This window comes from Tetrahymena thermophila (assembly GCF_000189635.1).
Source record: "Tetrahymena thermophila SB210 genomic scaffold scf_8254433, whole genome shotgun sequence".
Lineage (NCBI taxonomy): Eukaryota > Ciliophora > Oligohymenophorea > Hymenostomatida > Tetrahymenidae > Tetrahymena > Tetrahymena thermophila.
Window position 1 is genome coordinate 1 of NW_002476214.1, and position 16,741 is coordinate 16,741.

Sequence of the window (16,741 nt, forward strand, 5' to 3'; positions counted from 1 at the left end):
CCCCAACCCCAACCCCAACCCCAACCCCAACCCCAACCCCAACCCCAACCCCAACCCCAACCCCAACCCCAACCCCAACCCCAACCCCCAACCCCAACCCCAACCCCAACCCCAACCCCAACCCCAACCCCAACCCCAACCCCAACCCCAACCCCAACCCCAACCCCAACCCCAACCCCAACCCCAACCCCAACCCCAACCCCAACCCCAACCCCAACCCCAAACCCCAACCCCAACCCCAACCCCAACCCCAACCCCAACCCCAACCCCAACCCCAACCCCAACCCCAACCCCAACCCCAACCCCAACCCCAACCCCAACCCCAACCCCCCATTAATTTTGTTATTTTATATCGATTTCAATTTCAATTAAAATTAAAAAAAAGCAAACAAATTTGTTTTATTTAATAATATTTTTAATAAATTATAAAAATTCAAAAACTAATTTTCAATAAATAAAACTTAAATAAATTACTCAAATAAAGTTTATTTCTTGTTTATTTATATATATTTTAACATCAAAATATTAAATATTGAGTAAATAGTTTCATTATTAAAATTGGAAAATTAAAAATAAAATATTATAGATAATTTATAATAATATTAATTGTTCTTTATCTAAATAATTTTAAATTAAATATAAAAAAATATTATTCTGTAACTTCAATTTAAATCACTTTCACAAACAAATTAATAAGTAAACTTATTTAATATCCTTAAATTTTTTCTAATCATATTTATTAAAATGAATCAAAATATTAAAAGATTAATGGTTTTTATTTATGTTTGATTAACAATTTAATGAAAGAAATAAATCTTTTATATAAAATATAACTAAAGCTGAGTAAATTATTATAATTAGTTATATTCATAACTTTCTAAAGAAAAAATTGAAATTTACTTTTTATCATTAAAAATTTTAGTTCCAAAGTATTTACTTTTTAGTTAATTATAATAGTGATGAGTATTGTAAGAATTACTATTGTGTACAAATAACTATGGTTTTATTAAAAGTGATTATTGGTAAAAAATATATCATCAAATATTTATGCTTTATTTATTCATTTTAATTAATTATTAAGAATCTTAAACAAAGTCTAAGTAAATTAATAATTTAGTGTAATGGGAGTTTTAGATGGCAAAGAATTAGAAGTAAATTATAAATAACTCATAAAATATATATAATAATTTATAAAAAGGAAACAATTAATGTTTTAGAGAAGCCACTAGAAAAGCGTTCAAAAAATGAACTTTCTGTTCTTATCAATTTAACTAAAGATATTCCATTTTTTAAAGAATATCGAGATAAGGGATAGAAAGAAAGTATTAATTTATTATACACAAAATACAATTTTACTTGGTATCAATTAAAATATTTTTTTAATTTAAATTAGTTCATGAATAATGTGTTGCCCACATGTAGTATTAATTTGTTTAAGATAAGTAATATGTCTTTGAAATAGGTAGAATGCAATTTTAAATATTGAAAACTAAACATTTAATGTAAATATTTCTAATGAAATTTATTTTGTGAAATATTTAGGCACTACAGGAGACAAATTTTATTTAATTTTAAACGGAAAGTGTGGTATTTACATAAAAATAGGAGATCCTCCTACCCTTACTTGTGTTAAGGTTATTGAAGGAGGAGCTGGGTTTGGTGAAGTTGCTTTGCTAAAGAATCAGCCTAGACTTGCTTCAATATTATGCTAAAGTGATTGTCATCTAGCTACTTTGGATAAGTAGAGCTTTATCAAAATTTTGAAGTAAGCTGAGGAAGACAAATTAACTAAAGAAATGGAGTTTTTTGCTAAAATGCCAATGTTTGTAAAATGGGCCTCTCATTCATTAAAACTTTTATATCTCAACACATATAGAGTTAAATGCAAAAAAGGAGAGTACCTCTTTAAAGAAGGTTAATCATCAAATGCTGCTTATATAGTTTGCTAAGGTGAATTCACTGTAAGATCAAATTAATTATATGGATTTTATTTTAATATAAAAAATCAAAGATATAAATTAATAGTAATTTTCTTTTTTAAATTTAAGGCCACAAAAAAGTTTACCTAAGAAATAGATGATGATGAAGAGTGCCTTTAAAAATAAAAGCATGAAACCCTCAAGTTTAAAAATCTTCAAAAGGATAACAGTCCAACAAAAGATTAAAGAGTAATGAGATTTTAATTGGAGTGAAGTTTTTAAAAAAGCATTTATTTTATCAAGATAGTATTTTGGTAGCCTTATGAATTATTTGGAGAGGAGGAATTCATTGATGAGATTTAAGATTTAGAACAATAAGAAAAGCAGAGAAGAGAAAGAATTAAAAACGAACAAGCCTAAGAAGAATAAATGTAAATTGAAAAATAAAAAAAATTGTAAAAATCGTTAGAACAAAAGAAAAAAGAGTAAGAGGTAAAAAAATTACAAACTGGTGGTAACAACAACAAAAGCAATGAATAAAATAAAGCTAAAATTTGTTCAAATATTACTGTTTAAACAACTGAAAAGATAAAACTGTAAAAACGAAATTTAAGCTAAGCCAAAGTATAAATTTAAAATGATAAAAATGAAGAGGATGAAGAGTAATCTGAAAGTGATGATGAAAATATTCAAGAGTAAGCTTAAAAAAAATAAATTCATAAAAATAAAGAATACTTAAGAAAATATTCTGTGCAATGCACAAGTGTGGTAGGAGAAGTTTGTATGATTAAAAAGTATGATTTTATTCATAGAGTTTTGAGAGATACAATGTCTAGATAGATAATACAGGAGAGAAACAAAATTAAAAATGGGTGGTTTTATAACAAGGTTGATGGAGTTAATAAATTAATGAGCTACAGTGACTATTGCACATTTTATTACACAGACTTAAAACTGAGAAACAGGATACAAGGAGCTCTAGCAGAAGAAGACTAAGTAATTAAATATCCTCAATATTAAAATAAATACTTTAATAAAATAAATATTAACATTTAATTAAATTTTAGGAACTTTAAGAATTTGTAAATGTTGTTAAAGAAGCATTTTAACAGAACGAGACTCTGGTAAGATACTAAAGAAAAAGAAATACAAAAAGCGAGGATATTCCTCATTATTCTTCTAAAGAAATAAAAAAGTATGATATTCCAATACACGCGTTTGGAAATAAAAGTTAAAATATGAAGAGAATGAATGTTTTAGAGTAGGATGCCTTAGAAGAAAAAGCTAAAAAGGGGATCAGGAAACCCCCAGATATTATGGATGAATTAGTTAAAAAATTCCATTAAAATTTAAAATAAAATTATTATGCAAGATTTAAGAAGGATAGCTATGAACAATTCTCAAACATGGTTTAGCATATTGAACATTAAGGGTTAAAGTCTATGATAAAATAGGATGACAGAGTTAATCCAATCCTCAAGAGAGAGAAAAGTTTGTCTGAAGGGCTTAAGAAATAGAGCTCAGCCCTTATATAAATTGCAGCAGCCAAAAAATTCTGCAAAGTTTTATTGAAAATTAGGGATAGAAATTAAATTTAGAAAAAAAACAATGATCAGAAAATTGACATAGAAAATTAAGAAAAAGAGAAGAATTCTTAAAATTAAGATCAATAAAAATTTAACTCAAACCAATAATTACATGAGAGCTAAAATGAATAATAGCTTTATAACTTCAACAATACTAATACGGCTAGACATATGAATTCTTCGATTAATTAAACTCAAACTTTTGATTCTCCGAAAAGGGGAGATTCTGAAAATTAAGAGACTAAGATAACAGATTCACCTAAAACCCCTGAAACACTGCAGTATCAAAGAAGAAAATTCTTTTCTGTAGATGCTTATTAGAATAAAAGTGAATAATAAGTAGAAGAAACTCTATAAGAAAAAAGAAGATTCAGAAACTTAGCCAAAATCAATACTTAAATTGAATAAATATCTAAATTAAATAACTAATCTATGGATAATTTTTAGCAGATACTGAAAACCAGTGAAGATAGAGGAGAATCACCTTTGAAAAACCCTTAATATTTTATTACAAAAAATATGCCACATAAACCAAGATCAAAATCAAGAGAGCCTTACAAATTTGAACTCGAAAAATTGAAAATTTTTTAAATAACTTAGCCTGATATTAACAAAAGCTTATCAAGTCTATAACTTGATAATAAAAATTCTTCACTTTCTACAATTGATAAATCGTAAATTATACACTCAAGTAGTAGCATGCCTAATAAAATTGCTTCTTAAAGATAAAAGCTAAAGCTAATTAAAAGGATTAACTATATAGGAAGTTAAAATGAATCTGATAATTCTATTTAAAATTTGATCAATAAATTTGGCGGAGAAAATATTCTAAATTAGAAATAGCTCAACCAATAATAGCAACATGCTAAATAAATTTCTTAATTAAGAAGTGCAAAGAGTTATTAATCCATCAACAATAACATCATATTCTAAAGTAGATAGAATTACGCTTTTGCATCACAAAATGGTTAAATATAAGTTAATTCCAAATAATTTAATTCTTCAAATAATAATAATAATGTTCAAAAAAATGTGTCAACTAATACAGAAATGAATCTTGTTAGTGATGATTAAAGATTTAATTCAGTTCATCAAGGATAAGATTCATCACAATCACCTTTAAAAATTTAGTAAATAATAAACAGTATACTAACACAGTAAAATTAATAAATATAGAAGTGAATATAAAAAATGTAAATATATAAAATTAATTACTTTAACAAATACAAAATTGGTAAAATTATTTATAAAATGAGTCATCTGTACATTATATATGCATCACACATCTTATCAATGTGATATTATCATTTTAAATTTAACAAATTTAAATAAATAGCTGTTATTAAATTAAACTATTCATTAAAATATTATGTAAATTACTTCAAATGTTGATTTATTTTGATATTTTTAAAATAAACAATTTAAATAATATTTATAAAATTATTTCTAAATTACATTCATAATATTAAAGAAGTTATTTTTAGTAGTCAGTAAAAAACTGTTCGTGAAAAATAAGCAAAATTTATTTTGAATTTATAAAAAAATAATAATTAAAAAATACAACCCAATTTCTAAATGACTCAAGTAAATTTAATTAATCAATTTATTCTGCTTTTTAAATAACAATTAAGTTTTATTTCTAAACTTTAAAATATTTTTAATATGTTTTTACAAAAATTTAACAATAAATTAGCTCTTTATATTTAACACTAATTACTTTATAAACAGAATGGCAAAAAGAATTAGAATTTTGTTATTAAAGAAGTGTTATTTACGTGTTATTTATTACTTAAAAATAAAATAAAAAATATTAGCCCGCCGTGGGGCTCGAACCCACGACCACAAGATTAAGAGTCTTGCGCTCTACCGACTGAGCTAGGCGGGCGGAATGATTTAATATTGAAAATAAGCAAAGAATTTTTTAAAAGTTTTTAAATAATTATTTATGATTATCAATCAATACATTTTTTAAATAGATATTATTTCTAAGCAATATTTTTAAAGAAAATATATGAGTAAAAACAATCAATTTTCAAACAAAAAAACTAAAATTATACTTTTGATTATTTTAGTCGTTGACATATATTTAATTTGCCAGTCTTTGAATATCTTAAAATTTTATTTCCTAAAAAATGTTAAGTAAATTTTTACAAAATTTATAATTTATTATTCACAAAATTTAAACATTTTATGAAAAAGTAAAAGAATATATAATTTTTATGAGAAGATGAATAAATAATTCATAAATATTCTGTATTACTCAAATAATATAAATTAGATTTTAATACAAGCAAAATTTTTATTATCAAAAGATCTGTAGTCAAATTAAATTTAATAGTCTTAATTATAAAAATTTTTGATCTCAACAAACTTTATACTCATGTATACCTACTTAAGCTTAACAATAAGTACAAGTATGTAATTTATCCTAGCAGTTTTCGTTTAAAAAAGGTATGCAGCAGCAAAATGTTGTCATTAAAAGTATGAATGCACAGCACAATGTACCACTACCTACTTTACTCTTGACTTAAGTCACTCCAACTTAATTACAATGAGGACATTGGATAGAAGTAGGTGAAACTGAATGATCAGCATTTCTAGGTAAGGCCATTTAAGCTGCTTGTTGTATAAAAACTTAAGGAGGTTTATATTCGTTGCTTTACAAAGGAGGAGGCACTTATTGATAATTATTGTTATTCATTTTATTTTTACTAATTTAATTTATTTTTTTTATTTTATATAATAATTTTCAAGAGAAAGATAATTACTTTTAAACTTAGATTTCCAATAAAATTAAGTAAATTAACTATTTTAAAATTGCCTATCAGAAATTTTTGACACCTATTCTTAAAATTTTTTGATTAGGTAGATAAATTAATATTTCTAAAAATAAATAAACAAATATTTTTCTTTAAGACAAAAATATCTTAAAAATAGAAAAGCAAGCTAGTAAAAGCGAATTTCACCAAAAATAAAATATTTTATGTCAATAATTTTTTATTAAGAAAGAAAAAAAGGTAGATAATATTTAATTTAAGTATTTAAAACAAATTTTAGATAAAAATAATATCGCCTTTAGTCAAAATATTAATTAAAGGATCTTTCTATTGCATAAAAAGTAATTTAGTTTAATTTTTATGATGAATTAATTTACAATTTAATTTGCTTTACTTATTTACCTTAGTAAATTTATTGGAATTAAATTAAGTAACCTTTAAAAAAAATTAATAAATGTAAATTCATTGGTAACTCAGTCAATTTAATGTATCTTCATTTTAATTAACACTCAATTAACTTAGATGATCAATGCATATTTTAAAAATATTTCTAAACAAAAAATAATCAATTGATTTTTTACAACATGAAAAATAAAAATATCTATTTATTTTTGATTTTAAATATAGTTTTTAATTTATTTTAAATTTATAAAATAAAAAACTAAGATGTGAAAAATTATTTTTTCATAAAATTTATTTAGAGCTCTAATTGTTATAAGAAAAATATTTTATTATTATTGTTATTTATTTTTATTAAAAGCGTAAACTTTATATTAAAAACACTTTCTTATATTGTTGCTGATATATATTGAATATTGTATTAATAAATCTAACCTAAATATTGCATAAAAAGTAATTTAGTTTAATTTTTATGATGAATTAATTTACATTATTATTGCTTTACTTATTTACCTTAGTAAATTTTTAGGAATTAAATTAAGTAACCTACCTTTAAAAAAATTTAATAAATGTAAATTCATTGTTAACTTAGTATATTTAATCTATCTTCATTTTAATTAACATTCCAATACATATTTTAAAAATATTTCTAAACAAAAAATAATCAATTGATTTTTATACATCATGAATAAAAAATATCAATTTATTTTTGATTTAAAATATAGTTAGTATATAAATCATCTTTAATTTTAAATTTATAAAATAAAAAACTAAGATGTGTAGAAATTATTTTTTAATAAAATTTATTTAGAGCTCTAATTATTATCAGAAAAATATTTTATTGTTATTGTTATTTATTTCTATTAAAAGCACAAACTTTATATTAAAAACACTTTCTTATATTGTTGCTGATTAATATTGAATCTTGTATTAATAAATCTAACCTATTGATCTGTCAATTTTTGTTAAATAATTTTTTAAATTTGATTATTTTAGAAGATATTGGTTGGAATGAGTTTTGAAAGTTATAAAATGCCTTCTTCAGATTTTATTTATAAAAAAAATCTTTATTTGAAGAACATTTCTAGTTGCAGGGTTACCCATAAAATATAAATATTTCATTTTAATTACTGAGAGCCTCTGGTTGTTAGTGCTTTAATTCTTGTGAAAAATTAAAAATTTTACAAATTATTTAAATTTTTATCTTTTATTAACTTAATTGCATTGTATTTATGCATAGCTTTCACAAAAAATATAAAAAATTTTTAAAAAAAATAAACCTTTTTTATCTTTTAGAAAATCTATTAATTAATTTAAAAAGAGATTCTTTCAAATTTCAAATTTTATTATAAATTTTAAGCAAATATATATATATGAGTTTAGTTTTTTGTTTTTAAAATAGATTTATATTATATTTTTAATTAATTATTAGTTGCTTTTATAATATTTAATGTTTATTAGCAAAATTTTGTTAGCTTGTTTCTATAAAGAATGAATAACTTTGAAAATTTATTTTTAAATAGGTAAATTGAAAAAAATGAATATAATTGATATTTTTTTGAAAAAATAACTAAAATTAATTTGTCTCATTTAATAATTTTATAAAATTATACTAATTCAAAATATTAATTTATATAAATATCATCGAAGTTAATTTTTATTTAATAAATTCACTTTGTTTTTAAGAACGATATTTCAGTATTTAAACATTTTATTTTAATTTTTAGTACTATTGCTTACTCGAGAAAAATATCTGTACTATGAAGCCATATGCTACAAAATTTGGAACATTGGACTTGCTTTTAAAATAATAAAAAAAGATTTAAGATAACCTTATTTGTCTTGTTGGGATATGAATATATTAAGTTATTTCGCTTATTATAATAATACTTTACTAACATAATTCTTAAAATTTTTTGTATATTTTATATCTGTATTTTTTTATACTAATAATCTTTGTCTTATTAAGAAAAGTACTATTTTTTTATGTAATGGATAAAATAATAAATAATTAATTTAAACTAAATGAGCTTGGAATATCTTTTATTTAATCAAAATGTAAATAAATTTGTTTGTATAAAAGAATTAGGATTTTTTTCGATTTATCCAAGAAGATTTAATTCTTTTTAATCTGTTTCGATATTTTATTTTATTTTATTCCTTTTTTAGCTTTATTGGCCAATTTCCATTTAATTACAAGCTGAGTTTTCCTTTTTATAAATATAAATTTTATTATACTCTATAAAATTCTATTGATAAAATGTTATATCTATTTAAAAGAGTTTATATCATATGTATGCTTAAAAATAAATAATTATGAAATATAAAAATATAAAATAAATTTTTTAAATTTGTTTTAATGCTTTAAAATTTTTGATAGAGTATCTAAGTAAAATGATTGTTATTACATACAAAGAATTGAATTTGCTTAAAACAAAAAAAATAAAATCAATATTTTTTGAGTTAAAATGATGCATATTAGGAGTTTTATGAATCTGTTATTATATTCTAGGTTGATTTGGTTTTTTTACAATTAAAATTTTCCATGCTTATTTAAAAATTAATAAAAATATTAGCCCGCCGTGGGGCTCGAACCCACGACCACAAGATTAAGAGTCTTGCGCTCTACCGACTGAGCTAGGCGGGCGGAACGAAATAATATATTAAAATTAAAAAGACTTTTTTCATTCTTAATAACTATTTTATTTGGATTAAGTTCAAAAAAATAAAAATATCTTTTATTCAATTAGTTATAAATTTAGAATGCATATTAACTAATATTTTTGCTTAGATTTTATAGTATTTATTAAAAAAATGCTTACAGTAAAATAATGTGCATAATTAGATAAGATGGCGTAAAAATTAACTCTAAATTTTAAATTACACATTTGCCTCTAGAACCTTTAATATCCACAGAAAATGATTAAATCATTGTAAATTATTAAAAATGAAGTGATTCATAAATTGTTTGCTTGTATAAAAGTGACAAATAAGTTCATTGTAATGATTTTGTCAAGTGTAAAACAGTGTGCAATTTAATTTGTCAGAAAATCGTAAAAAACAAACAAAAAAAAGGAAAATTAAATAAATTGATAAAAGAGTAGAAACAAACATTCTATTAAAAACAAAAAAACTAACAAAAAAATATTCATTAATTCATACATACATAAATAAATTTCATTTGAGCGAATATAAATGATCAAAAACTACATAATAAAATTCATAAAAATTCTCTTTAGTAATATTAATTTACTTCAATAATTTAATTTATATGTTTAATGAACATAAAATATATTAGTCCTTGCATCTTATTTAACTGGAGTAAGCTGTACTACTACTTAATAAGATTTCCATTTTGGTTTTAATCCCTAAGTAGAAGTATAATTATCATAACAAAACAATATAATTAATATGTCTATCCTCAACAATATCGGTGATATAGAGTAGTTAAGATTATTCTTTTCTGTTGATGATTAAAATACGTGAGTTATTTTGCAATTTGCATTTAGTATTTACCATTTTTAATATTTTTCTTACTTAAAAAGCCTTTTTGAATTTGATAGCATACATTATAAAGTTATAGATTAAGAAAATTGCTTTCTATTTTTAGAAAAAATAAAATAGAACGAGTACTTTCTCTTAGTATCTTTAAATAAGGCATTCATATAGGGATAATTTTTAAAAATAGAGATATAACCAAATTCTTTAGAACAAACAAATGCTATCTTAGACTTCATTTAGATCACTAAGTAATTTAATCACCTTAGACATAAAATTCTTAAAATTTGGTTAACATTTTTGTCTAACTTTTTTTTTAATTTAGAATTGAGTATAGAAAGAAAAAGCTTGAGTACACAATAGGACCTTCTTAAATTCTGTAAATTAAGCATAAAAATGCTTAATAAATTGAAGATCTATTTCTTAATTTTTTGAAATTAGATACATTAAAAACAAGGATTTAATTAAATATTTTTAATAACTCCTTCTAAAAATCTGTAAGATTGCTAGATTACCGTGACAATAACCGCAACCGTGATAAAAATAGGGACCGTGATAGCGACCGTGATGACTGCAGAAATGGACAGATGCAAAATGGATAATGCGTATGCAGAGAAGGGTATTATTAAAAATATAAAAGTAGATGTGAAGAATGTGAAGTTGATAATTGCAAATTATGCAAAGAAGATGAATTATGTGATGTATGCAAACCTGGTTACTATACATATTAAGTCAAAAGGGATAAAAACTAATGTAGATAATGCTCTACTAAATAGTGTGCTTCATGCCCAAACGATTAGTGTAATTAATGTTAATCTCCATATGCACTTGACAACTTAGGGAAATGCATATAGTGTAATGTAAATTAAGGTTACTTTATCGACTCTAATTAAGTGTGTAAGTAATGCAAAAACTGTTAATAATGCTAAGGAGATGTTGATAATTAATGCCTATAAAATACTTGTAATAAAGGTAGACAATTTATTCCTTAGTCACCAACATCGTAAATCGGAACTTGTATTAGCTGTGATACATAGAACGGATACTTCATTACCAAAAGTGCTTAGTGTCTAAAATGTCATAATTCTTGTAAAACTTGTGATGGACCTGACGATATAAATTGCTTATAATGTTAAGATGGGTAAGTGATTAACGAATAAAGTAATAAATGTGGAGTTTGTGATTTAAGCAAAGGATTTTATATTGATCAGAAATCTAACAAATGTAAAGCTTGTGATAAAAATTGTAAAACTTGCTAAAATGCAAGTAACCTTTGTACCTCGTGTTAGACTAATATGGGCTTAGATAATAACTAATGTATAAGCTGTTTGCAAAAAGATGGATTATTTATAGATGAAAATGGAAAATGTGTTAAATGTGATACAGCTTGTTAGACTTGCACAAAATAAGGGGCATCTAATTGTTTATAATGTGCAACAGGATATTTTTTAGATTAAAAGATATGTAAAAAGTGTGATTAAAGCTAAGGCTACTACATTGCTTAAGATCAAACATGTTAAAAATGTAATGATTACTGTGCAACATGTACTTCAAACGGAAATACTAAATAAAGTTGCTTAACTTGCAAAGGAGTTAACAAATGGGTGTATCAAGACTACAATTCTCCTGATGATAACTAAATGTTTTGTGGTTAATGTAAAACTAATGAAGGATTTTTTGTTGATAGCAATGGAGTTTGTAAAAAGTGTCCTTAAAATTGTTCATAGTGTTAATAAACAAATGGTCCATTAAAATGTACAAAATGCGAGTCTAATTTCTATTTTGAAGGGGATACTAATGTATGCAAATCATGTGACGTTAGTATTAATAATTACATAGAAAATGGAGTTAGTTGCAAATAATGTGATAAAACATGCTCTACATGCACTGCAGGAGGTCCAAATAACTGTATAACTTGTGCTAGTGGATACATTATTCATCAAGAAAGTAGGATGTGTGTGAAATGCGATTAACCAGGAGAAATGAAAAGTATAGATGAATAGACATGCTTAAAGTGTAAAGGTAATTGCTAAGAATGTAATCCAGCTATACTAAATGTATGTACAACGTGTTTACCAGGATTTTATCTGATGCCAGATAATACTTGCTAAAAATGTGAAGGAAATTAATTTATCAGTCCTTCAAAAACTTGTCTTCCTTGTCATCATAGTTGCAATGGCTGTTAATCTGAAAAAAGCAATGAATGCAAAAATTGTGCTTCAGGATATCATAAAAAAGATAATACAAGCTTATTTGAATGTGTTTAATGTCCATCATAAAAATATTTTGTAGATTCAAATGGAGTATGTGTTTAATGTCACAGTTCATGCTTAGAATGTTCTGGGCCTTTACCTACAGATTGCAAAAAGTGCATTAAAGAAAACGAAAATCCATTAGATAACTCAGGATAATGTACCAAGGTATGTTCATCCAATTAATATTTTAGTGTTGAAATTGATGACTGTAAAGATTGCCATAATTCATGTAAAACTTGCAGCAATTTGAAAACAGGATAGTAAGAAGTACATATGTGCATAGAATGCTCTGGTTCTATGAAAAAATTGGAGGTTCCTGATCCTTCAGGCTTTGTCTAAGAATGCGTGAATTGTGATACAAATAAAGGATTTTATTCAGATAACATAAGATGCTATAAATGCTAAGCAGAATTTTGTGATGTTTGCTTTGGTGAAAACGGCTCTAACTGTTCTAAATGTTAGTCTGGGAAATACTTGCTGGATAAAAAATGTGTAGATTGTAATTAAGATGGGTATTATAAAACAGATGACTCAAGTATAGGAGGAGTGTGCAATTAGTGTTCTTCCAACTGCAAAGCATGTGATGGACCATATAATGTCAAATGTAAATAATGTATGGATAATTTTTATTTCAACGAAAATTAAGAATGTGTGACTTGTCCTGATGAATTATTCTACAAGTAAAATGGATATTGTAAGAGCTGTCATCCAAATTGCTTGAAATGTGAAAACGGTAGCAATGAATCAAACTGTACTATTTGCAAAAATAATATGTATTTAATTGATGGCAAGTGTTAATTTTGTCCAACTATAAAATACTTTGAAAAAAGGAGTACAAATTAATGTTTGAAATGCGATGATTCCTGTGAAACTTGTTCTGATTAAGGAATAGAAAATTGCGCTACATGCAAAGGTGGATTTTATTTTTTTGAAGAATCTGGTAAAAAGACTTGCAAATTCTGTGATGAGAATAAAGGTTTTTTTATAGACTCAAATTCATTTTGTAAACCATGTCATTAATCATGTAGCACTTGTATTGGATTAAGCTCTAATCAGTGTTCAAATTGTAAGTCTGGTTTGCATCGGACGAAGGACTCAACATGCATTGAATGTAATTCTTCAAATGGCTTGTTTATAGAAAATGAAACTTAGATGTGTGAAGCATGTCACCCAACTTGCAAAATTTGTGATGGAAATAGTTAGAATAGCTGCCTAACTTGCAAAGAAGGTTAGTTTTTAACTATTGATAGAATGTGTAGTGATTGCAATGGTTATGGTGAATATAAGGATTTACAAAATAAAAAATGTTTTAAGTGTCATGAATCATGCTAAACATGTGATGGAATAAATTAAAATAATTGCCTAACATGTAAAGCTACTCTTTACTATTTTAAATAAGAGAAATCCTGTAAATTATGCCCACAAGAAAATTACTTTACTAAAGACTAATCCTGTTTAAAGTGTCATGAATCTTGTAAAACTTGTGATGGAGAAACAAGTTCTGACTGCTTAAGCTGCTAAGATAATCTCTCTTGGAATGCATAAGATAAATGTGAAAAATGTCCAATCTTAGGTTATTATATTGACTAAGAAAACACATGTAAGTAATGTCCTCTCAATTGCTCAAAATGTAATTCAGAATAATAGTGTATAGAATGTGAAAGTGGGTATCTAATCGAAGAGTCTAAAAACCAATGCGTTTAATGTGAGAATCTAAATGGCTATTACTCAGATTTGGAGAATAAATTATGTAGAAAATGTGATTAATCTTGTCTCTAATGCAAAGGTCCAACTAGCAAAGATTGCCTTTAATGCAGTGATAATTATTTTGAAATTGGAAAAAATGGTTGCTAATTATGCCCAGTAACTGAATAATTTGAATTGTAAGCTAAAAATTGTCTTAAATGCGAGAAAAAGTGTTCAGTTTGCTCTAATAGTTAGATGTATTAAGAGTATAGTGCTTAAATACAATAAGATGACAAGATTTGTTAGTAATGCAAATGCAGTTAATGTTAAAAGGGATTTATCTTAATTAATGGAAATTGTGTCTCTGATTGTAGTAAGTTTGGCTATAATTTTGAGGAAGATCCAATCAAAGAAACTTGTAGATGCAAAGAAGGATTTCAGTATCAAATTTATGATAACTCTTCTACTACAAACAAGCCATACTGCTCAAAAATAATCCCAAATGGATATTTTTGTACAAGAAACAATAAATGTTATAAGTGCAGTGATAATTGTTAATCTTGTTAAACAATATCCCAGTGCTCTGCTTGTGATTAAGGCTATTTCGTTTGGGAAGGTAAATGTGTTTCGTAATGTTTTCCTGATAGAAATATTGTCTAAAGCTCAGACAAAAAAGAATGCTAATGCTAACAAGGATATATATACTACCCAGGTGATGATGAAATTAAAGAAAGTGTATGCTTACAGCCACTAAAACTAGAGAAAGTAGAGATATCCAATCCCTATATCAATTAAAATGATAAAAAATATTCATATACCCAAAATAATATAATCGTATTGCATTTAAATAGAGTGCCTAGAAAAGATGAAAGAAAAGATTTTTCAATCTATATCAATCCATCTACTCTTATTAAAGATAAAGATTATTTTGTAATTACTTAAGAATTCTAAGATAACTTGATAATAGTTGAGATAGAAGTAAATCACAATAGGAGAATAGATGAAATAAAATTTACTTTGAATGGAAGTGATAATACAATAAAACTGTAAAATGTATTGTTTACATCAAAGGATTACAATAAAAATTAATTAGAGTAATCTAACACTGCAGGTTAGGCTATGCAAGGATTAAGTGAAGTTTTAACTCCGTCTGAAGGAAGCATGAAGGTCTTACTTGACAACTTGAAGAGATTTTAAATCTTGTGTTTCTTATCTAACTTTGTTCAAGTATTAGCACCAATAACTCTATTTAAAGATTTCTTACCTCCTTAAGTTTATATTGGAGGATAATTAGGTGCATCTTTCATTTTCAGTGAACTGAAAGCCGTGAACGACATAAATTTTAGCGAAAATATTACCAATTCAAATAGCACTGTCAATTAAACTAATCAAAGATAATTAGGATTAAATTATGCTGATACAATATAGAAAGAGTAAATAAATCATTAAAAAAATTACAATTAAGATTTAGAAATATTGTAATAAAATCAAATAAGAAAATTGTAATAAATTGAAAATAAAAATGATGCAAGCTAAACAATATTCTAAAATATGGGAAAATAAAACGAGTCTGAAAATTAATAAGGAAAAGATAAAAATAAAGATAAAAATAGAGAGGATAGGAGAGGAAATCACACTAAGCCATCACTTCCAAAAAACGACACTACAACTCAGAGTAAGGAAACGAATTCCATATCAAGTGATGCTTAATAAAGTTCTATTTTATAAACTCTTTCAGGATATGGATTGTAGCCTTATCTGTATAGTAACTTTATATTTGCTCATTTGATAATTGTGATATCATCAATCTTCATATTGTTATGCTTAATAGCTAGACTTACACTACCTGGTAAATAGTATACTTTACTGATAGTGGACAAGAGTGTAAATTTTGTATGCTCATTTGCTTAAGGATCAATAACTGCAAGTCTATTCTCTATTTATTATTCTTTATAATTTGCAGAAGGAAGAGGATTAGCAATATTTTAATTGTTTTTAAATTTGATGTTTATATTAGAAATGTTTTACTTGCTTAAGTCAAGAGATATTGAGTATATTCAGAATAATATTCCTAACTTCTTTGATGGTATTAACTCTAAATTACAAGGTGCTAAGTCTTACATTTTTATATCTTTTTTAAAGAAGTATATTGTAATAATCTTATTTTTGCTTCTTTCTGATTATCCTGAGACTTGCTCATTTATCGTATCTGCAATTTTCTTTTCATAAGCTATCTACTTAGCAAAATATAGATTTTTCTAATTAGCAATCATAAACTACATCAAAATATTTTAAGAGTTTCTAATTTCTACCTTCTTTGCTTTGTTAGGAGCTTGTATTATTAAATATAAAGATGTGATACAGTAAGATATAGTCTCTAATTAGGTGTTATTGCAGACAAAACAATTTAGCTTTTGTATAATAATATTTATCATAATGTGCTTAAGCATTAGTTTGTTGATATTTTTGATCAGATCAATAGTTACTTTTAGTTAACTATCGATATTAATTTACAATTATGTAAAGAACCGTAAAAAGAGAGATCCAATTAAAGCCTCAGAAGAGTTAATTCTTATATCTCTTAATAGCTAACCTCTCACCTCACTTAATTTTTCAAAGAA

At 24.9% G+C, this 16,741-nt stretch overlaps 4 protein-coding genes across 4 annotated transcripts; 3 read left to right on the top strand and 1 right to left on the bottom strand. All coding sequences in view use genetic code 6, as the record gives it.

Moving 5' to 3' along the window:
- Nucleotides 1-1,198: 1,198 nt before the first annotated feature.
- Nucleotides 1,199-4,687, top strand: TTHERM_01085410 (cyclic nucleotide-binding domain protein; the record flags this gene model as incomplete). The annotated part of the gene is made up of 6 exons (XM_001030376.2): nt 1,199-1,322; nt 1,394-1,462; nt 1,543-1,961; nt 2,049-2,168; nt 2,223-2,915; nt 2,987-4,687. Coding segments are annotated over 6 exons (3,126 nt in total), but the record flags the coding sequence as incomplete, so codon positions are not given.
- A 1,180-nt stretch (nt 4,688-5,867) lies between these two features.
- On the bottom strand, nt 5,868-6,206 carry TTHERM_01085430 (LITAF-like zinc ribbon domain protein; the record flags this gene model as incomplete). The annotated part of the gene is made up of 1 exon (XM_001030377.1): nt 5,868-6,206. The coding sequence occupies one exon, from the start codon at nt 6,204-6,206 to the stop codon at nt 5,868-5,870; it is 339 nt and encodes a 112-aa protein (XP_001030377.1).
- Nucleotides 6,207-9,876: 3,670 nt separating this feature from the next.
- TTHERM_01085460 (hypothetical protein) lies at nt 9,877-10,167 on the top strand (the record flags this gene model as incomplete). Its single annotated transcript, XM_001030379.2, has 2 exons — nt 9,877-9,919; nt 9,980-10,167. 2 exons carry the CDS (start codon nt 9,877-9,879, stop codon nt 10,165-10,167), a joined length of 231 nt encoding a protein of 76 aa, XP_001030379.2.
- Nucleotides 10,168-11,439: 1,272 nt separating this feature from the next.
- Nucleotides 11,440-12,141, top strand: TTHERM_001085463 (hypothetical protein; the record flags this gene model as incomplete). Its single annotated transcript, XM_012799705.1, has 1 exon — nt 11,440-12,141. The coding sequence occupies one exon, from the start codon at nt 11,440-11,442 to the stop codon at nt 12,139-12,141; it is 702 nt and encodes a 233-aa protein (XP_012655159.1).
- Nucleotides 12,142-16,741: the final 4,600 nt, after the last annotated feature.